The sequence below is a fragment of the Garra rufa genome, chromosome 15, assembly GCF_049309525.1.
Source record: "Garra rufa chromosome 15, GarRuf1.0, whole genome shotgun sequence".
Classification (NCBI taxonomy): Eukaryota; Metazoa; Chordata; class Actinopteri; order Cypriniformes; family Cyprinidae; genus Garra; species Garra rufa.
The window spans coordinates 27,646,614-27,668,660 of NC_133375.1; the positions used below are offsets into that span (position 1 = coordinate 27,646,614).

The window sequence follows — 22,047 nt, forward strand, 5'->3', positions numbered from 1 at the left end:
TTGTCTGTACTCTTATTTCACTTTTATGTACCCTTTCAACATCTGCAAAATGTTAATTATTTTACCAAAATAAGAGTTTTATTATTTAAAAACAGCTGTGAATCATTCAAGTAAGAGCACAGTATTAAGAATCAAGAGAATGTAAACTTTTGAACTGGGTTATTTTTATAAATTCAACTATAATTTTCTCTTGTGGACTGTGTAAACCTTTATGTGAAATACCTTATTCAGGTCAGTACTAAAACAATAACATGCATTGTGTATGATCCCTCTTATTTTGGTAAAATAATTAATCTTTTGCAGATTCTAGAAAGGGGACGTAACCTTTTGACCTCAACTGTAACTTATGTTTGTGGTGTCAGATGTTTTACTTATTTGTCCTTATAGACAATGATAGGAACTGTAAATGAAAACATGAATACTTTAGATGTGTAATATAAGTGTTCTACAAATTATTTAAATTCTATTTATTCCTTAGCTAAATTTAGATGACAAGAATGTCACTGGAATCAGTTTGCATTCAACTAGATTGCTGCAACACATATGCATGATATATTAAATTGAAATGAAAAGCATAGGCCTAGAGGGAATACCCTGTTGAAAAAAACAGCATATGCTGGTTAGGTATGTTTTGGTGCTGGGATGCTGGTTTTAGCTGGTTTATGCCGGTACTAAGCTGGTTTATGCTGGTCCTTTGGGGTTTATGCTGGTCCTTTACTGGTTTATGCTGGTCCTTGACCAGCAACATGACCAGCTAAGGATGAGCATAAACCAGCAAAGGGCCAGCATATACCAGCTTAAGGACCAGCATTAACCAGCTAAAACTAGCATCCCAGCACCAAAACATACCTAACCAGCATATGCTGTTTTTTTCAACAGGGTATTCATACTACTTTAAATGTCGATTCCTTTTTAAAGAATTTGATAGCTCCCAGAAATTGTCTGTCTCTACAAAGTTTACTTTTGACACAGAGGAGGTTCTTCAAAGAGATGTTGTGAGAAATTGAAGGTTATGAACAAATCAGGAACAAACAAATCTACAAAGAATTATAAATCCATATTTCATATACAAATTAATACAACATTTTTGAAGTGAATTAAAACTTTTGATGAGGGGCTCGTCATGGATAATAAAGAAAATGAGCCAATGAAAGAAAAATTAAAAATGAAAGAAAATGAAAATGAGACCGTATTGCACGTAAGACTATATTTATAGTTGTTTTTGTAGCTTAATTGGTTTGTGAAATAGGATTTATGAAGTTCATTTTAAAGTAATAAAGTGCTTGTACATATTTTGGTTTTTATTGCTTTTAAGTAATTGTAACATTTATAATTCCTATAAACATTTTATTTCTCGCACTTGCGGACATAATGTCCCTCCTCAGAAAACCTCCGAGGGAAACAAAATGACTAAACCACACAGTTCCCAGCACCACCCGGAAGAACAGTGGCGCAGTTGGCCATGCAAGTGTGATTTGTCAGTTAGGGCAAAATCCGAAATATTATCTATGACTGACAGCTGGGTAAGTATGTATTTAGGTATTTGTTCTACGTGTCAGCGTTGTTTTAGCAACCGCGTTTGCTGTATTACAGGTTCTAATGTTCCGCCTTCATTAACGTTAACTGTTTAAATATCACTGTATTTTTGTTTTACCGGGGCGTTTGTGGTTGACATGTTTGTTAATGTGCTGTTGTTTATACATTCAGGTGCATTTCAAAAGATCTTCTTCAACACAACACATTGATAAAGGAAGCATTTGTGAGAGCAATGGCAAACAAAGGCAACGGTGGTAAATATATAAAATGTTCTTGAAATGTTATGTGCTATGTTATATGCAAATGAAGCATTGTCTTTTTAAATATAGACCCATTTGCATTGACTGATATCTGAACATTGAATAAAGTCAGGTTAAAATTACTTTCGTTTTGTTGACTTATTAAATGTTTTTACATTTTTTCACTCTGTAAATCAGAAAATACTGTCAAAGGCAAATACAATAATGGTATATAAATGACGAATGATATAATACAAACCTTCTGAATATAGGAAGTAATAAAACTGGAAAGTTTGGTGAATGTTAGTGCTGTAGATATGTACTGTGATTCACATCTACAGATGAGAGTAGATAAAGTGTGATAAGAAATTTGCATTTTAGATGTTTTCTTTCCACAAGTATGAAAGAAGACATTGAAGCAAAAAAGCCCAAAACCTCAAAATTGACCAGCCCATGAGAAAACAACAAGAGGAATAATAGGAAACATGTCAACAGAAGAAAGAATGAAAACTGTACTGAAGTTATTTAATGGGTCTTTAAAAACCTGGACTGCTTTTTTCCTTTTTTCAGATGCAGAATTACCTGATCCACCAAGTAGTTCTCTGTCATGTAAGGAAACTACAGAGATTAATAGTAAGTGTAGTATAAAGATACATTTAAACTGTTTTATGATCTGCGTGATGCTTGTTAAAATGGTTGTAGGAATTTTAATAAATGCAAATAATATGCAATGCACTGTTTATTTGTCTGACACAGAGAAGCCAGAAGAAATGAACACAAAGCAGCACTTGGACATGCAAAAAAAGCACATAGAGAAGGGCAAACAACATGAAGAGAGACAATTAGGTATTTTCTCACATCATATTATTGATAATGGAAAGTCTAATTTTACATTATGTTCTTTATGTGTGACAGCTACGTTTAGCTTGATAGGCAGGGAGTTCTTGAGAGAGCAGAACAGAATCATAAAGCCAATCTAAACTGTATGCTAATTGTCAGTTACCTTTAACAAAATTAGTCCTGACAGAATGCTTTATACTGGTGTCCAAACTTTTCTTTGTCTAATACACAGAGGAGACAATCCCAGAGCAATCCAGTCACAGGAATGACCCTGAGTCTAACCCAGACAATGATGCAACAGTGGAAAGTGTGGATAGCAGTGGATCTAAGATAAAACAAGAAGGTATGCTTGCCCTTCATATTACAGGGCTCGAAATTGCGACCGTTTTGGTCGCATATGCTCCCAAAATTTAATCTGCGCGACCTCAAAATGTATTTGGGAGCATATGTGCGAGTGCGAGAAATTGTTGTGGTGCGACTTGGTTTCATTTCTTTACTTTCGCTTTCTAACTACTGTACAGACTGCTGTGAGCTGATGCAGTGACAGGTTCGCCGTTCTCTCTTTTGATTGTTGACAATTAAAAGGTCTCCACAATCTGCTTTGAAGAAATCTGTATATTTTGTGCTACAGCGTACTTTGTCAGATACAATTCTGGCGCCTCCGTCTCAATATACTGTACAACGCGGCATACATTCACATCAAATGATAACTCAGCGGCACTCACGCAGGGGCGTAATTTCCACTGAGGACACGCTTTTCAAAATCCCGTTTGTGTCCTCCCACTTTCAAATGGTTTTGTTAAAGTAATATCTTGTATTGTAGAATGCACGCTCCGCGCCGTGGAGAGTTTCGTGCAGTCGTTAAAACGAAACCAAAAGTAAAACGCGCACGCGCATTCAAAAGCAATTTTAATACCCCACGTTTAGAGAGCGACTTCCCAATGCGCGCAAATTAGGCTACATAAAATATCTAGGCTGTTATTAGTATGTGGTCTATAATAAGTTGTGTAGTGTCTATAGCTCTGTATCATGCTTGAAAAATTCGGTCTCTATTTGCACTTGGAATATTGAAAGAGTAGCCTACTTTGATCATGCCTGCATTTATTGTCTATACGCGACGAAAGAAGTGTCCTTTATTTTTTGTTGTTTATACTGTTGATTGTTTAAAAATGCAGTGGTTGCCTCTAATTTAAATGGCTCTACCTATAGTAGAGAAAATAAACATTTTGTTCATGTACTCATATAAATACTCATATTTACTCATATAAATATATAAAAAAGGCTTTCAGAATTAGCCCATTTGCTTATAAAATCAGAATTGGCCATGAAGAATCAAGTTTGGCACATTACTAAAAAGAAATTAGGTGCTCCTAAATTTTGGGAGCACCAGTGCTACCAAGTAAAAAAGTTAATTTCGAGCCCTGTATTAATGTTTAGATAGTTCACAGTGGCTATATTTAGTTATTCTTTGTCATGTAACAAAAAAAAAAAAAAATGCAGAGATCAGTATGACAAGTTTATGAAAATTACAGATTGTTTGTGCAATTAATCAGATTTTATTTTCGATTAAGATTTTTTTCTTCCAACAATTAAGAAAATATGATAATTGGATAAAGCAGTTTTGTGCTACATTGCAATTTGCAATGATACAACGGTGCAAAATCATAAAAATAATTGTGATTATGATTTTTGCTGTAATTGAGCAGCCCTAATTACAGATTTATTATTTGTTCACACAACACTGTATATTTTCCTTGTCTGACACACAGGGGAGTCTAACACAGACACTAATACTACAAGTGCGAATAGCAGTAAACCTGTGGAGAAACCAAAAGGTATCCTTGCACATCATATTATTAATGTTTAGAGAGTTTACAGTGGCTACATTTAGTGGTTAAAATTTGCATAAGAGATCAGTGTGACATTAAATAATCGTGGTTATGATTTTTGCTGTAATTGAGCAGCCCTAATTACAGGTTTATTATTTGTTGTAATACTTTACATCACTGTTTAAGTTGTTATTACACATGACACTGTATATTTTCTTTGTTTGACACACAGAGTCTAACCCAGACCCTGATACAGCAAGTGAGAATAGCAGTAAACTTGTGGAGAAACAAAAAGGTATGCTTGCACATCATATTATTTATGGTTAAGAATCAGAACGTAGAACCTTAACAGCTATTCTCAACAAAATAGCTAAAATATAGGGCTGTCAATCGATACAAATTTTTAATTGCATGGTTGTCATGAGTTATGAGATGATATATTTCAAGACATTCGTCCGTTTTTTGTCCTTAAACCGCTGTTGTGAGTGGGATTAATTTCTTACGCATCTCATCCAAAGCCTTTGTTGCTAATTCCAAAACGTCATTTTAGACATAGTAACGACACTTGAGCCGTTGATAGCAAACTAATGCAGTTAATAATGAAGTTTAGACAGACCGACAGACAGGCAAAAAGACAGAAATAGAGAGGGAGAGAGAGATTAAGCTTGTGAATTACCTCTCTCAAGTCTGTGTGTCTCTCAAAAGTGATTGGCAGAATCGTCTCTCTCTGTTACCTTGCTTGTGAGAAATGTCATGTGTAGTTGGTAATCATCAGAACAGTGCTAACAACATTAGCGCGTATGCCAACGTGTCTGCAAACAGTATGTGTGTGCGTCTGTAAGGGAGAGTGGGAAAAATTGTGTATGTGCTTTCCGTACATAATGAAACGTAACATTGTGGTAAAAACATGGAAATAATCTGTTGTTTTTATCCTACTGTTTAGTGTATTTCTTTGTTTGGCCAGTGTCGGTGTGGGTTTTGGTTATTTTGTTGTTTTGGGCTGTAAGGATCTTTGATATAACTGAAATAGTGTGGCAAACTGATATAGACATGTAATGGGGTCAAGAGCTGCCTGGAACTACGTTCAATGTGCGTTTCCCTGAAAATAATGCACACCATTAGAACATTTGTCAGCCAATCAGATTCAAGCATTCAACGGCCCCATAGTATAATACATACTTATTATTAGTATAATAGTATAATGCTTGTTATGTGACATTAATTGTGTGTTTTTAATTTATCGAGATAAATGAAGCTATTCCACCTGCAGTATGTCATATTAAATCATTTTTGTACATTTTAGAATCAAATTTCTAGATTAGGTCAATTGTTGTTCCCATTTGTAAAGTGTTGTTTTATTTTTACTTTTAAAAGCTATTGCCATTTTTTTAGGGTCAGTGCAAGATAACACCTTATTTGGAATTCCACACATCAGCCAACCAGAGAGTGTTCAAGAGAATGAGAGTGAGTTAGTATTTTTTCAGCACATCTCATCACTGATGTGTAACAAAGAGCATTTGCAGTACTATATATCGTCATTCTTTGTCCTGTTGGACAAGAGGATGTGTTGTTATATCTGTTGTCATTTATATGCTATTCTTAAGTTGGAACCAGGTTAAGTGTCTGAAAATAATAAAATTTAACAAACGAAATAGATGATTCTTCACTAGATAATGCACCAAAAAAGAGGATAGTAGGTCTGGAGGGCAGAAAATCATGATCATGCTTCTTGATTCAAACTGATTTAATGCTTGTCAAAATAGTCTCTGAACAGGGAAATATCAAAATGCAGGGAGTTAGATGTCAAGTATTAACTTTTATGTAATGTTAAGTATTCTCTTTTTTTTGTTTGTTTCATGAATTAGTAATATGCAACATTCCCTTGTAGACAACAGAACTGTGGCTACTTCAGTGACCAAAGCATCTTTAGTATGCTAATGTTTGTTCTTATTGTCTTTAAATCAACAGAATCCCCTCCTAATATCCAAAAGCCTGTAAAAGAAGTAAAAGAAGTAAAAGAAGTAAAAGAAGTAAAAGAAGTGAAAGAAGTGAAAGTGAAAGAGATAGAAGAAAATGTGGAGGGAAATGAAAATGAATTCCAGGATCAAGACCAGAACCTCCAATCGCAGATCATTGTACCAGGGATTAATAGTGAGTTGTTTTTTGTTGTTAATAGTGGTATTTTTTTCAGCACATCACATCACTGATGTGTAACAAAGAGCATTAGCAGTATTATATATCGTCATTCTTTGTCCTGTTGGACAAGAGGATGTGTTGTTATATCTGTTGTCATTTATATGCTATTCTAAAGTTTGAACCAGGTTAGGTGTCTGAAAATAATACATTTAACAAACAAAATGATTCTTCACTAGATAATGCACCAAAAAAGAGGATAGTAGGTCTGGAGGTCAGAAAATCATGATCATGCTTCTTGATTCAAAATGATTTAATGCTTGTCAAAATAGTCTCTGAACAGGGAAATATCAAAATGCAGGGAGTTAGAGGTCAAGTATTAACTTTTATGTAATGTTAAGTATTCACTTTTTTTTGTTTGTTTCATGAATTAGTAATATGCAACATTCCCTTGTAGACAGCAGAACTGTGGCTACTTCAGTGACCAAAGCATCTTTAGCATGCTAATGTTTGTTCTCATTATCTTTAAATCAACAGAATCCCCTCCTAATATCCAAAAGCCTGTGGAAGAAGTAAAAGAAGTGAAAGAAGTGAAAGTGAAAGAGATAGAAGAAAATGTGGAGGGAAATGAAAATGAATTCCAGGATCAAGACCAGAACCTCCAATCACAGATCATTGTACCAGGGATTAATAGTGAGTTGTTGTTTTTTGTTGTTAATAGTGGTATTTTTTCAGCACATCACATCACTGATGTGTAACAAAGAGCATTAGCAGTATTATATATCGTCATTCTTTGTCCTGTTGGACAAGAGGATGTGTTGTTATATCTGTTGTCATTTATATGCTATTCTAAAGTTTGAACCAGGTTAGGTGTCTGAAAATAATAAATTTAACAAACAAAATGATTCTTCACTAGATAATGCACCAAAAAAGAGCATGGGTCTGGAGGGCAGAAAATCATGATCATGCTTCTTGATTCAAACTGATTTAATGCTTGTCAAAATAGTCTCTGAACAGGGAAATATCAAAATGCGGGGAGTTAGTGGTCAAGTAATTACTTTTATTTAACGTTAAGGATTCACCTTTTTTTGTTTGTTTCATGAATTAGTAATATGCAACATTCCCTTGTAGACAACAGAACTGTGGCTACTTCAGTGACCAAAGCATCTTTAGTATGCTAATGTTTGTTCTTATTGTCTTTAAATCAACAGAATCCCCTCCTAATATCCAAAAGCCTGTAGAAGAAGAAAAAGAAGTAAAAGAAGTGAAAGATGTAAAAGAGATAGAAGAAAATGTGGAGGGAAATGAAAATGAAGTCCAGGATCAAGACCAGAACCTCCAATCGCAGATCATTGTACCAGGGATTAATAGTGAGTTGTTGTTTTTTGTTGTTAATAGTGGTATTTTTCCAGTACATCACATCACTGATGTGTAACAAAGAGCATTAGCAGTATTATATATCGTCATTCTTTGTCCTGTTGGACAAGAGGATGTGTTGTTATATCTGTTGTCATTTATATGCTATTCTAAAGTTTGAACCAGGTTAGGTGTCTGAAAATAATAAATTTAACAAACGAAATAGATGATTCTTCACTAGATAATGCACCAAAAAAAGAGTATAGTAGGCCTGGAGGGCAGAAAATCATGATCAAGCTTTTTGATTCAAACTGAATTAATGCTTGTCAAAATAGTCTCTGAACAGGGAAATATCAAAGTGCGGGGAGTTAGTGGTCAAGTAATTACTTTTATTTAACGTTAAGGATTCACTTTTTTTTGTTTGTTTCATGAATTAGTAATATGCAACATTCCCTTGTAGACAACAGAACTGTGGCTACTTCAGTGACCAAAGCATCTTTAGTATGCTAATGTTTGTTCTCATTATCTTTAAATCAGCAGAATCCCCTCCTAATATCCAAAAGCCTGTAGAAGAAGAAAAAGAAGTACAAGAAGTGAAAGATGTAAAAGAGATAGAAGAAAATGTGGAGGGAAATGAAAATGAAGTCCAGGATCAAGACCAGAACCTCCAATCGCAGATCATTGTACCAGGGATTAATAGTGAGTTGTTGTTTTTTGTTGTTAATAGTGGTATTTTTTCAGCACATCACATCACTGATGTGTAACAAAGAGCATTAGCAGTATTATATATCGTCATTCTTTGTCCTGTTGGACAAGAGGATGTGTTGTTATATCTGTTGTCATTTATATGCTATTCTAAAGTTGGAACCAGGTTAGGTATCTGACAATAATAAATTTAACAAACAAAATAGATGATTCTTCACTAGATAATGCACCAAAAAAGAGGATAGTAGGTCTGGAGGTCAAGTATTAACTTTTATTTAACATTAAGTATTAACTTTTTTTTGTTTGTTTCATGAATTATTAATATGCAATATTCCCTTGTAGACAACAGAACTGTGGCTACTTCAGTGACCAAAGCATCTTTAGTATGCTAATGTTTGTTCTTATTGTCTTTAAATCAACAGAATCCCCTCCTAATATCCAAAAGCCTGTAGTAGAAGTAAAAGAAGTAAAAGAAGTAAAAGAAGTAAAAGAAGTAAAAGAAGTAAAAGAAGTGAAAGAAGTGAAAGAAGTAAAAGAAGTGAAAGAAGTGAAAGAAGTGAAAGAGATAGAAGAAAATGTGGAGGGAAATGAAAATGAAGTCCAGGATCAAGACCAGAACCTCCAATCACAGATCATTGTACCAGGGATTAATAGTGAGTTGTTGTTTTTTGTTGTTAATAGTGGTATTTTTTCAGCACATCACATCACTGATGTGTAACAAAGAGCATTAGCAGTATTATATATCGTCATTCTTTGTCCTGTTGGACAAGAGGATGTGTTGTTATATCTGTTGTCATTTATATGCTATTCTAAAGTTGGAACCAGGTTAGGTATCTGACAATAATAAATTTAACAAACGAAATAGATGATTCTTCACTAGATAATGCACCAAAAAAGAGGATAGTAGGTCTGGAGGGCAGAAAATCATGATCAAGCTTTTTGATTCAAACTGAATTAATGCTTGTCAAAATAGTCTCCGAACAGGGAAATATAAAAATGCAGGGAGTTAGAGGTCAGGTATTAAATTTTATTTAACGTTAAGTATTAACTTTTTTTTGTTTTTTTTTGTTTCATGAATTAATACAGTCGGGGCCAAAAGTTTTGAGAATTACATAAATATTGGAAATTGGAAAAGTTGCTGCTGAAGTTTTTATAATAGCAATTTGCATATACTCCAGAATGTTATGAATAGTGATCAGATGAATTGCATAGTCCTTCTTTCCATGAAAATTAACTTAATCCCAAAAAAAACTTTCCACTGCATTGTTAAGAAGGCTTCAGTGCGTCCAAGAAAGTCCAGCAAGTGCCAGGATCGTCTCCTAAAGAGGATTCAGCTGCGGGATCGGAGTGCCACCAGTGCAGAGCTTGCTCAGGAATGGCAGCAGGCAGGTGTGAGCGCATCTGCACGCACAGTGAGGCCAAGACTTTTGGAAGATGGCCTGGTGTCAAGAAGGGCAGCAAAGAATCCACTTTTCTCCAAAAAAAAACATCAGGGACAGATTGATCTTCTGCAAAAAGTATGGCGAATGGACTGCTGAGAACTGGGGCAAAGTCATATTCTCAGATGAAGCCTCTTTCCGATTGTTTGGGGCATCTGGAAAAAGGCTTGTCCGGAGAAGAAAAGGTGAGCGCTACCATCAGTCCTGCGTCATGCCAACAGTAAAGCATCCTGAGACCATTCATGTGTGGGGTTGCTTCTCATCCAAGGGAGTGGGTTCACTCACAATTTTGCCCAAAAACACAGCCATGTATAAAGAATGGTACCAAAACACCCTCCAACAGCAACTTCTTCCAACAATCCAACAGCAGTTTGGTGAAGAACAATGCATTTTCCAGCACGATGGAGCACCGTGCCATAAGGACGTTGAAATCCTCAAGAGGCGGGTGGACAAACAAAAACCCACTAATTCTGACAAACTCCAAGAAGTGATTATGAAAGAATGGGTTGCTATCAGTCAGGATTTGGCCCAGAAGTTGATTGAGAGCATGCCCAGTCGAATTGCAGAGGTCCTGAAAAAGAAGGGCCAACACTGCAAATACTGACTCTTTGCATAAATGTCATGTAATTATTGATAAAAGCCTTTGAAACGTATGAAGTGCTTGTAATTATATTTCAGTACATCACAGAAACAACTGAAACAAAGATCTAAAAGCAGTTGAGCAGCAAACTTTGTGAAAAATAATATTTGTGTCATTCTCAAAACTTTTGGCCACGACTGTAATATGCAACGTTCTCTTGTAGACAACAGAACTGTGGCTACTTCAGTGACGACAGCATCTTTAGTATGCTAATGTTTGTTCTCATTATCTTTAAATCAACAGAATCCCCTCCTGATATCCAAAAGCCTGTAGAAGAAAAAGAAGTAAAAGATGAAAAAGAGATGGAAGAAAATGTGGAGGGAAATGAAAATGATGTCCAGGATCAAGACCAGAACCTCCCATCTACAGGGATTAGTAGTGAGTTGTTGTTGTTTTTTTGTTGTTAACAGTGACTTATAAACAAATTATTTGTCTACTTTTTCAAAGAGCTGACAATATTTCACTTCACTAATTTCTTTTCTCATAGAAACACTTCGGATTGTTGCAATTGTTGTCATTCTGTTGGCTGCGTTCTGTGCATTGATGCATAGTCCTGACTCAACTCCACCTAAACCAAACCAGTTGAATGTAGTGGAAGTTTTCAATCAGGAGATGGAAAAACTTGAGACTAGCTTTCCTAATCAGCGTCCAGAGCTCTGGAGGAGGAGTCTTATTCATCTCAGACGCCACCTAAAGACTAAGAACCCCTCTGAACCCGTCAGTCTCATTCTGACATCTGGTCATAGAGCTGAAAAGACACTTGATTGCTTAGCCCGATGCTTAGCCCGAGCCTTTTCCACTGCCGTTAACTCTTCAGTTCTGAATATTAATGGTAAAAGCAAAGCATCACAAGACAGTGATCAGGTGAAGCTGGATATTGATCGTGAATTGAGAAATGCCTTTGATAGTAAAAAGTCTGCTGCAGTCATCCACCGTTTTGAGGAGCTTCCGCCTGGATCCACTCTCATCTTCTACCGTTACTGTGACCATGAGAATGCGGCTTATAAAAACATCTTCCTGGCTTTTACTGTAATGCTTGATGCAGAAGTGGAAGTGCCATCCAATGTCAGTCTAGGAAGAGTTGAGGAGATGGTTCAAGAGCACATTAAACAGAAGTTTGTGTCCGACGACAAGTCAGCAATGTTTAATCAAATGGACGTTGACAAACTAAGTGGACTCTGGAGCAGAATTTCCCATCTCATCTTGCCAGTGGCTGCAGAAGACAATATTGAACAGCAGGGCTGTGGGGATTGTGGTAAATCATTTTAAAAACACCTTTTTGCAAAAATTACTACTTTAAATATTCTCTACTTTAAATAGACTCAATATTTGAATTCAAACAAAAATTATATGCATATAGATGTGTGCTGCTGTATGGATGATGGGCCTCAGTTTTCTCTCTTTGACAATAAATAACTGTTTAGATTTTGAAATGTATATTAGGAAAAAAATAAGGAAAATTGTATAGCTTTTCTTACTTTATTTTTATGTAGATCTGTTTGTATCTAAATTATGTACTACATTAAAGTTATTTTTAATCTGTACATTTGATTGCCCAGGATTGAACGTGTTATATTTGTGTTTTTTCCTACTTCAAAGCTTTATTAGAGAAAATAAACGTGCCTTAATAAATGAATATATTCTTTGCTTCCTATGACTTGTTTCTGATGGACAACAGAAAAGGCAGGGATGAACATGAATGAATGCTTGTATGGTACTAACATATTTACATAAGTGAAACTGAGTTAGTTTCAACTATTTCCGGAGAGAAGTTGTGTTCCACAGAAGTCGCTCCGACGAAGAACATCATTAATGTTCCGCTTTCCGGTTTCGACTGCACACGAAAAGTAAAAAGTTTGATAAGAAGTGGTGAGATATAACACAAATGGACTCAGGCGATTCTAAAAAAGATGGCCCTACAACTAGGAGGAGGAGCACCAGACACGCACCCAACACAGGTTTGACTTTGTAATACTCTTAACGTGGCTTAATGTAACGTTACTACAGCAACGTCCATTAAGAACCAAATACTATTTACCTACAATAAATATTATCCATCGCCAAAGAAACAAATCCGTAATCAAAGGCGAAAGACAATATTTTATGTTAAGTGTAACGTTATCCTTTTCATATAGAAACTTGTGAACACAGCAGTATAACGTAGCGTAAAAACGGAAGCAGTCGCTGCTTGCTTTTGAATTATGTGCTTATCGCGTGCCTGCAAACAGTTTTTGTTATCAATTATTGCAAAATGCATTAATTCGGGGTCAATCCCGACACGTTAAGTTTATTTTTATGTTAACGTTACACCTAGCAATTTTGGTACAGGTTCTCTTATAAGTGTGTAACGTTACGTCTAATACTATTGATAATACGGAACAAAAATGTACTACCAAAGCTAACTACTCCCTTTCTCCCAGTAGATTAAGATGCTTGTTACGTAACCTTTTGATATTTGCTAACTAACGTTTGGCTACGTTTTTAAAATATCCACTGTTTAGCTTAAATACACGAGCTACAGCGCTAATATTCTATTTTAATATATAATTTCAATATATTATTTAGTGTCAACATTTCATTAAAAAATAGCTTATAATAGTTGCTGTCTTATAGTTGCTAGTGTCTCTTTACTTTAAAGTGATTTTCTTGTCAAGATGTGTGTCTTTTCTGCTGACTCACAAGCAAAAACGAACCGTTTTTTGGCATATTTCTGTAAGGTAATTACTCAGTACATCTTCTGATTTAGGTTTATCTAGTGAGGCTCTTACACCCAGACCCCCAATCAAAAGAACCCGAAAAATGCGAGAAGATGCTGAAGATGCAGCCAGAGCTGTCAATGGATCCGAGGAGCCCAAGAGTCTCACTAAACAGGATGATGAAGGTATGTATGTTTTTTTGTTTACATTTTAAATTCTTTTTTTCTGGACAAAACATCTATTGCTTGTTAATGTTTGTACAATTTTTTTAATATATTAAAACCAACACAGAATCCCCTGTGAAGAAGCAAAAGCCTGAAGAGAAGACACAGGGTGTAAATGAGAAAGGTGATGGGTTAGACCAAACAGATAACGCAGATGTGGAGATGGGTGAGAATGATGACCAGGATCAGGATATGAGCTCAGAAGAGGAGGCCGAGCAGGACCAGGAGTCCAGTTGGAAAAGTTAGATTCTATATGAGGAATGAGTATAAGTGTTATAATATAACATATCAAATAATATTAAACTGGAGTGTTATTTTCTTCTGTGTGTTCCTCAGCCCAGCCTGGGACAAAAGAAACGTATCCTACCCATGTAAGGAAAGAAAATCTGACATGTGAGGTGTTGCTCAACAGACAAAAAAATATTCATCTAAATACTGTGGTCATTAAGAGACCCATACCCAAATCAGAAAATTACAGACACGTCACAGAATATGGAGGTTTGTTATAATTAATAAAATTACCTTTTGAATTACAATCAAGCCACCCCTGACCTGTTCCCCATGTGCACACCACTGCTCACAAGTATCTTTTTCATTGCAGATCCCCCTAGTGTGGGTGCTGTTCCATTGGAAAATCAACAAGTGGCGTATAGACTGAGAAATAGGAATAGCGTGAACTATCAGAATCCTGTAACAGAGAAACACAAAAGTTTGTAAAACTTTTTATTGTATTTTTATTATGTATATTAAAGTAGCCATATTTGTCCTGGTAAAAGTGCTCATTATGATGCTTAATCAAGTTTTTACTGTATGTTTGAATTTTTTCATTCAAGTTGTTCAAAGGTTGTGTTCTTACCATAGATCCCCCTGGTTTTGGCAATTGGACTAGATACTCAGCAACTGAGTCCCAGAAGAGTTACGTCTACCCAACAATTAAACATCCCATCACAAACCAAACCACTAATCACAAAAGCACAGGTAAAAATGTTTTATATTTGTCAATTTTCTAATATTTTATTAGTTAAGATAAAGAAAATTTTACATTTAGAATTTTGTCTTTTGTCAGTAAATGGATAATACTGAAGAATTTGTAGATCATATTTCTTTTACTTTGTATTCAAGAATTAAACATTTTGAAACCAGTCACCTCAAAAGCAAGTCCAGCCTCCTCCTCTAAAGGTATTTTTGAGACATTCATCCATTCCTTTATTATTAAAACAAACAGTTTGTCTAACATCCACAGTGTTTTATAAATTCAGAATTTCATGTTTTTTTAGCCTGGACTTGGTACATATGTAAGCTTCTTCGGTGGTCTCTGATACTGATAGGATTACTGGCTTTGGGCTTTTTTGGCTTTTTGGCCTATCAGAAGTTCTTACACTCCCATATGTCTAAAACTGACATGGCCCACACTGAAACAATGGAGAAATTTGATCAGCAGTTAGCAGCTCTACAGGCTCTTTTTCCAAGTCAGCACTCATTGTTTTGGAAGAGGAATGGGAAACATCTTAAGAGCCACCTGGACACGGTCAACCCCACTGAACCAGTCAGCGTAATTCTGACTGCTGGCCTTCAGGCTGAAAGGACGTTGGGCTGCCTTGCTCGAAGCTTAGCCACACTGTACTCCGCTACCCATAATGCTTCAATCTTAGAGATTGAAGGGGCTGCCAAAAGAGGGCAAGACAGTGACCAGGTCAAGCTGGAGATTGATGAAGCGCTTAAGGAAGCGTTTGAAGGTGATAAACGTGCAGCTGTTGTGCACCGTTTTGAAGAGCTCCCTCCTGGATCTACGCTCATATTCTATCGTTACTGTGACCACGAGAATGCAGTTTACAAGAAGGTTTTCTTGGTCTTTACTGTGATGCTTTCGGTGGATGAAATAGCCACGGCCAGTCTAAGTACAGTGGAGGACATGGTATTTGACCATATAAAACAGAAGTTAGTCATCTCAGATAAATCCACTAGGTTTAATCAAATGGATGTGGATAAACTGAGTGGACTGTGGAGCAGAATTTCTCACCTCATCCTCCCGGTGGCAGCAGAGGAGAAAATTGAACAGCAGGGCTGTGGGGCATAACCTTACAGAAAATCAATAGATTGCATCACTGTATTGGGCTGGATAAGTCATTTTGTAAAATTTTGAGTTAAAGGTCTAGTTCATGGATGTGCAGACCACATAAATGTACATAGAAGATGTTTTTTTCCAAAGAGGTTTTTAAAAAATGTATTTGTTTATAAATGTTTTATACAAATGGTTTTGTATTTGCTTTTGTTTTGTTCTTTGTTTCCTTTGATAATATGTGTATGAAGGCAGACACTTGATCATATAATAATGATAATAATAATGCATTTGGCGTTATATAGTAAGCTTTTGGCTTACAATATTAATCAGAAAATGTATTGTTGTGCATTCATTCCTAAGGCCAGGTGCAGTAATGACTGAAGTTTTGCACTGATTTTTGAAGATAAACTCTGAATTGTAAGCTGGTGTCTTTTTACTAATCAAAAGTTAGTTTGGGTTTGGTGTTACATATTTGTGTGACAAGATTATAATAATTAAAAGTGAGTCTATATTTCTTTTCTTGTTGTGAGTATCATTTTCTTGTCCTCTGTTTAATGCACTTTTTTTGCCATAGCTCCTGTTTTAACATTCAAAAGTTTGGAGTGATATCTTTTAAATGTTTTGAAATAAGTGTTTCACAATAAAAAAAAAAAATCAATATTCTAAAATGCTTTTGCAAATTAATATATAAAAAGCGTTATATTTTGTAATGGCAAAACTGAATTTGCAGCAGCAATTACTCCAGGATTTGTTAGTAATCCGGAACCTTCAGAAATCATTCTAAAATCCAGATTTGGTGCTTAAGAAACTTTTTTTAAATTAATGTTTGTTGAAACCATGTTTTTTTTAAAGCATTATCAATGTCATTGCTGCCAATTTTAATCATTTTAACCTTGGGTGAGACTTCTGGTTCATTATTCGCTGTAGGGAAATAGCGAGAAAAAGAACAACATGCAGTAAATGGTAAAACTGTTTGCAGTACAAACCTGTTGTTCTCATAATTAAGATATGTTAAAATTTTATGGAAAGATTTGCAATATAAGCAGCAAAACGAGCTGTTTTGTACAGCTAAAAATAGCTGGACGCTAATGAGACCTGAAGCCAGACCCATAAAATTTACAAATGGCCGTGCTCATTCCACGCGAAGAAAAAGGTGGGTACATTTTAGTTTTTTTTTAACCGCATCCAAGACTTTTGTAGACATATTCGTATGGGTTATTCAGAGACTTCTTACTATTTTACCGTTTTGTAGAATGTATGAATTACAGTTGTTAAACAGTGCTTTTTATGAGTTGCATAGTTATTAATCAAAGGAAGTCTTGATTATTTGTTGTCAGCAGTCTGTTCGTCATAAAAACTGCATCTGTGTCTCAAATGTTTTATGTTTCCCTTTTCTCACATCAACGCATACAATAAAATAGCTAGCTGGCAAAATACTTCAATGTTAATTTCTATATGTACTGTGAACACAAATACATGGTAGCTGAAAGCATAAGCAATCTTTTCAAGTTGTAGAAACACACACACAGAGGAGTGAGTGCAAATTGAATGTGGGTCTGCTGGTGACATGACTCAACACTGTCATGTACTTCAAGTGCTCCAGGAAGAATTTTCATAATGATATCTACTGAAGAAGTGCAAAGTTCATGTAAGTTTCATTGTTTTATAGAAACAAATCTAAAGTATTTAGATTTATCTAAATCTTTAATAATCTTTAAAGTATTGAGCTTTTATTTGAATTGTGGTCAGTTAGGCAGAAAAGTAAACAGAGAACTGGATTTTGGCCCAATCAATACTTTTTAATTGTTGATGGAATGAGAGACACATCAGGAAGTACAAGATGTTATTGAAACAGTTGTTAGTATTTTGCAATCCAGTATTACATGATTGTAATTGTGTAAATGTTTTAGTGTCGAAACACTGAACAGACACAACCTCAGAGACAATTTATGGGGTGATTATCTTTGTATAAATATGTTTATTTTACATTGTGACATATAAGTGCACTTCATTTGAGTCTCCAAGAGTAACCAAAATGAAGCTTTTAATTAATTCAATTAATTTAATTTAAGTATTTTTCACACCACTGTACTCCTTCACTTACAGTAACTTACAATAATAAAAAATGATTACAAAACCTACAATAAAAAAACTGAATTTACAAATACATATACAAATGAATATTGCACAGTAAGTTAGTTGAAGTAATAAAGGTGTAAGACTGGAATCTTAAGGTCCGTTCATGAAAAACAGTAACTATAAGGATAACTATTTTAGCGTCCACACCAATGCATAATGATGTTCTGTTTATTGTAAATATGCTTTGACATTTTGTTATTTGCTCCTAAAAAATCAAATAGGTTTTGATTGGCTGTCAATGTTTTTATTGTTCATCAGCTGGGAAAAAATCTCTGAAACTCCAACTCCAACTATATTGTCCATCTGTGTCGTTATTGTCATATCTGTGATGTGGACTTCTCTGTTCTTATACAAATAAACCATTGCTTTTGTTATAGTTATCATCCTTAGTGTGAACAGGCCTTTACAATGTTATTTTGAGCCAATAATCATAAAAAAGCTGTTGTAGGTCAGTCTCTGATACTCATTTTTAATAAGGTGGTGGTCTTTCCTTTGTCTCTTACATTGCTGTCTGCGTCTCGTTTTTCCCGTTTCCTCTTCAAGGTCTTCATCTGCCTCAACTCTGCTTGGGGTTGCAACATGCTCTCTTCACCCCTGTGTACACTCTTGTTAACCTTTGTGGTTGATCACATAGCATTAACTCATAAGCATGTCTTTCATAATTGTTGCTTTCTCATTCTAACAAAGCAAATTTTGCAATTGTAAGCATCTTTAACTTAAAGTATCGATGGCATCAACTTAAAATAAGCATATAACATAACTTTGAAACAGGTAAATAGCAATATTATTACTATCTAAAACACCATATTCACTTAGTCCTACAAATGTACCAAGATAACCAAAGAATCTGCAGATGTTCCTTCAACAATTTTTCGCTTCGACCAAAAACACTCCTGTCATGAGTGCAACTGTAAACATTACATTAAACACTGAAAAGATGATGAACATAAACAACCATGGGGATATCTGTAAATAAAAAAGAAAAGAGGTTTCATGTGTTATATTTAACATAATAATATTGTTGTGCATGGTTATTTTAGTGAGTTCATAAGTTGTTGAGGATGTTGATGGTCCGATGCAAAGTTTATAAATACAAAAATACAAAGTTTATTAGTAAAAGAAATAGTAAAGTTTATTTTATAGACAAATACATGTGTAATAAGCAACTGAGGTGAGAACATAATGAATCTATGTACACAAACAAAAGATATGAAGAAGTTCACTTACCCTTTTTCTGATTTTCTGATTTTCTGAAAAAAAAACATACAAACACAAACAAATAAGTCTTTATGGACATTAATAAAATATGAGAAAATCAGTTCACAGGCATGCATAAGGAAGTACACCACTGTGTCTGGGTGTGACTGATAACACACATTCTTTTAAAGTCCATAAAGTTTATTTATGAGGTTATTTGGGAATCTCACTGGTGCCTTGAGTCAGTTGGTACTGTGGATACTTACCTCTGAGTTTTTTTCTTGACTCGTGTTTTTCCATCTGTTTAAAGCAAACTGAGCTGAGATAATACATGACCTCCCAAATAACAAAAACTCCCATTAGTATTGGCAGCCAGTGCTCTTGAAAGCACCACATTCCAAAGAATATTGCAGTTGCTACAGTACAAATAGAAAAAAAAGGATTATAACCTAACAATTCTTAATTAGGTAAATCTGAAATAGCTTTTAATAAGTTTGGATGAGATTTTACATAATTATTTTCACCTACACCAATCTGCAAAAATAATGGAAATGTCATTAGTGTTTTACAAAACACTTGAATGCACTAAACTGAACCTTACCTGTAATAACAGTATTTATTAGGTCAACCATTATAATGGCACAGATCCAACACTTCCTTCTGCAAGTCAAAGTTTTTAGACCATTAAATTCAAAATAATCATTTAAGTCATTATTTTAGTTTTCTTTGCACACAAAAAGTATTCTCGAAGCTTCATAAAATTAAGGTTGAACCACTGATGTCACATGGACTATTTTAACAATTAAAAGAGAAGTTCACTTCCAGAACAAAAATGTACAGATAATTTACTCACCACCTTGTCATCCAAGATGTTTTTCCTTCTTCAGTCATAAAGCAATTATGTTTTTTGAGGAAAACATTTCAGGATTTCTCTTAATGTATAGTGGACTTCTATGGTCCCTGTGAGTTTGAACTTTCAAAAATGCAGTTTAAATTCAGCTTTGAAGGGCTCTTAATCTAAATCCCAGGCAAGGAAGAAGGGTCTTATCTAGTGAAATAACAGTTTTTTTCTAATAAAATTACAATTTATATACTTTTTAAACTCTTACTCAAATGCTCGTCTTGACTAGCTATGCGTGAACTCTGTGTATTCTAGTTCAAGACAGTGGAAGTATGTGGAAAAACTCCCATCTAATTTTCTACAAAAGAGAGTTTGATCTTCTTTGCATGTTCACTTTGTAAACACTGGGTCGGCAGCGCTGTAGATTGATTTTGATGTTGGAGGAGAAAATGAGATGGGAGTTTTTCGACATAACCTGGCTTGAAGGTTAGAGATATACCGAGTACACGAAGAGCTAAACAAGATGAGCATTTGAGGTTAAAAAGTATATAAATTGTAAATTTGTTTTAGAAAATAACCGACTGTTTTGCTAGATAAGACTTAATCGCCTGGGATCATTTAGAGCCCTTTGAAGCTGCATTTAAACAGCATTTTGGAAGTTCAAACTCACCGGGCATCATTGAAGTCCACTATATGGAGAAAAATCCTAAAATGTTTTCCTCAAAAAACTAAATTTCTTTACGGCTGAAGAAAGAAAGACGTGAATATCTTGGATGACAATGAGGTGAGTATATTATCTGTAAATGTTTGTTCTGGAAGTGAACTTCTCCTTCAAATGTCCATACTACCGTTCTCGGCCTTGAACGAGGTAGTTGCGTTGCTATCTATGCAGGGTCAGAAAGCTCTCAGATTTCATCAAAAACATCTTAATTTGTTTTCATAAAATGAACAAAGGTCTTACAGGTTTGGAATGACATCAGGGTGGGTAATTAATGACAGAATTTTCATTTTGGGTGAACTATCCCTTTAATCCCTGTCAAAAATGAAACATGGCACTACCCTGACTAAGGTTTATGGCAGACAAAACATCATTATCATTTCTGCAATCCTGTCTGATGACACTAGACTAGAGACACTGATATGTGAAGATTACACTCACAATTCATGGCTTGGTCCACAGTGAAGGAAAACTGTGACGGTGCGCAGCAGGCTTGAAACCATGGCAGCCACTGTCAAAGCAGTAAACACAACCTCCAAACTATCACATTCACACACACACTCATACTGACACAAAAACATACACAGCAATGGAAAAAAAATTAGATGTCCATTCATCTTGATATGTCTCAACCAAATATTCAGTTTAAGTCTAGTAGAAAAATAATTGTTACTTTAATTAGCTTTAATAGTATGAAGATGGCAGCAATAGTTTTGGAGGCTGGTTCAATGACAGACGCAATCATGGGGGCCTGTAAAGAGACACATAATTTGCCATATATTGGAAGTGTTTCAAATTATGTATTCAGTAATGAAATTTAAAAACATCATGCATATCCTGACATCAGTTTTCAAGATTTAAAACTTCCTGTCGTATTATAATAATGAATATATTTGGTGCATTATTCAGTTTTTTGACACGCTTACCATTTTCGACACTGGTCTGATGATCATCAGGAGAGAAGAGCCTCCAAGAAAACACAGTCGACTGAATAATAACAGTGCTAAAGCATGTCTCTGATGTGTGTACAGACAGACAGACAGACAGACATGTACAGATACAAACAGATTTACAATCTGGACATGTTGATGTTAGTTGCTGAAGGTCAGAGCCAATCTGGAGATTTAAACTGACAGATCACATTATAAAATGGTTCAGATTCTGATTGTTTAGCTTCAGGACTATGTTCCATCCACTCTGAGAATATCAAACATATTTGATACCTTGAGCCAGTTTTAGAAAACATTGTTCTCATTTTTCACGAGTCTACTAGAAACAAGGCACATGCTTCTTCTCAAGTTTGTTGTATTTTGAATGACTTAAAAGTCTGGTAGTGTGTGATCCTTAGTAGTTTAGTGTACAATGTTTTTCCTCTGTAACTAACTATTTTACAAAGTCAGCAAGTGTATGATAGCTAGTGTTTTCAACTCTGTTTAGATTTTATAAGTCGTGT

At 35.1% G+C, this 22,047-nt stretch overlaps 2 protein-coding genes across 8 annotated transcripts; both read left to right on the forward strand.

Moving 5' to 3' along the window:
* Positions 1-1,427: 1,427 nt before the first annotated feature.
* LOC141287029 (uncharacterized) lies at positions 1,428-12,371 on the forward strand. Of its 7 annotated transcripts, none has more exons than XM_073819164.1 (15): positions 1,428-1,523; positions 1,708-1,790; positions 2,346-2,408; positions 2,532-2,621; positions 2,848-2,958; positions 4,385-4,450; positions 4,677-4,739; positions 5,819-5,908; positions 6,413-6,595; positions 7,115-7,270; positions 7,789-7,947; positions 8,471-8,632; positions 9,061-9,291; positions 10,961-11,095; positions 11,205-12,371. In XM_073819164.1, the coding sequence occupies exons 2-15, from the start codon at positions 1,769-1,771 to the stop codon at positions 11,984-11,986; spliced, it is 2,313 nt and encodes a 770-aa protein (XP_073675265.1). In that variant the 5' UTR covers positions 1,428-1,523; positions 1,708-1,768; the 3' UTR covers positions 11,987-12,371. The 7 variants fall into 7 exon arrangements, with proteins under 7 accessions (XP_073675265.1, XP_073675266.1, XP_073675267.1 ...); XM_073819165.1 differs by having other exon boundaries at positions 8,474-8,632; XM_073819166.1 differs by having other exon boundaries at positions 5,837-5,908.
* Positions 12,372-12,543: 172 nt separating this feature from the next.
* LOC141287393 (uncharacterized) lies at positions 12,544-16,217 on the forward strand. The gene is made up of 8 exons (XM_073819534.1): positions 12,544-12,675; positions 13,464-13,598; positions 13,705-13,878; positions 13,974-14,135; positions 14,239-14,346; positions 14,499-14,615; positions 14,760-14,816; positions 14,915-16,217. The coding sequence occupies exons 1-8, from the start codon at positions 12,603-12,605 to the stop codon at positions 15,712-15,714; spliced, it is 1,626 nt and encodes a 541-aa protein (XP_073675635.1). The 5' UTR covers positions 12,544-12,602; the 3' UTR covers positions 15,715-16,217.
* Positions 16,218-22,047: the final 5,830 nt, after the last annotated feature.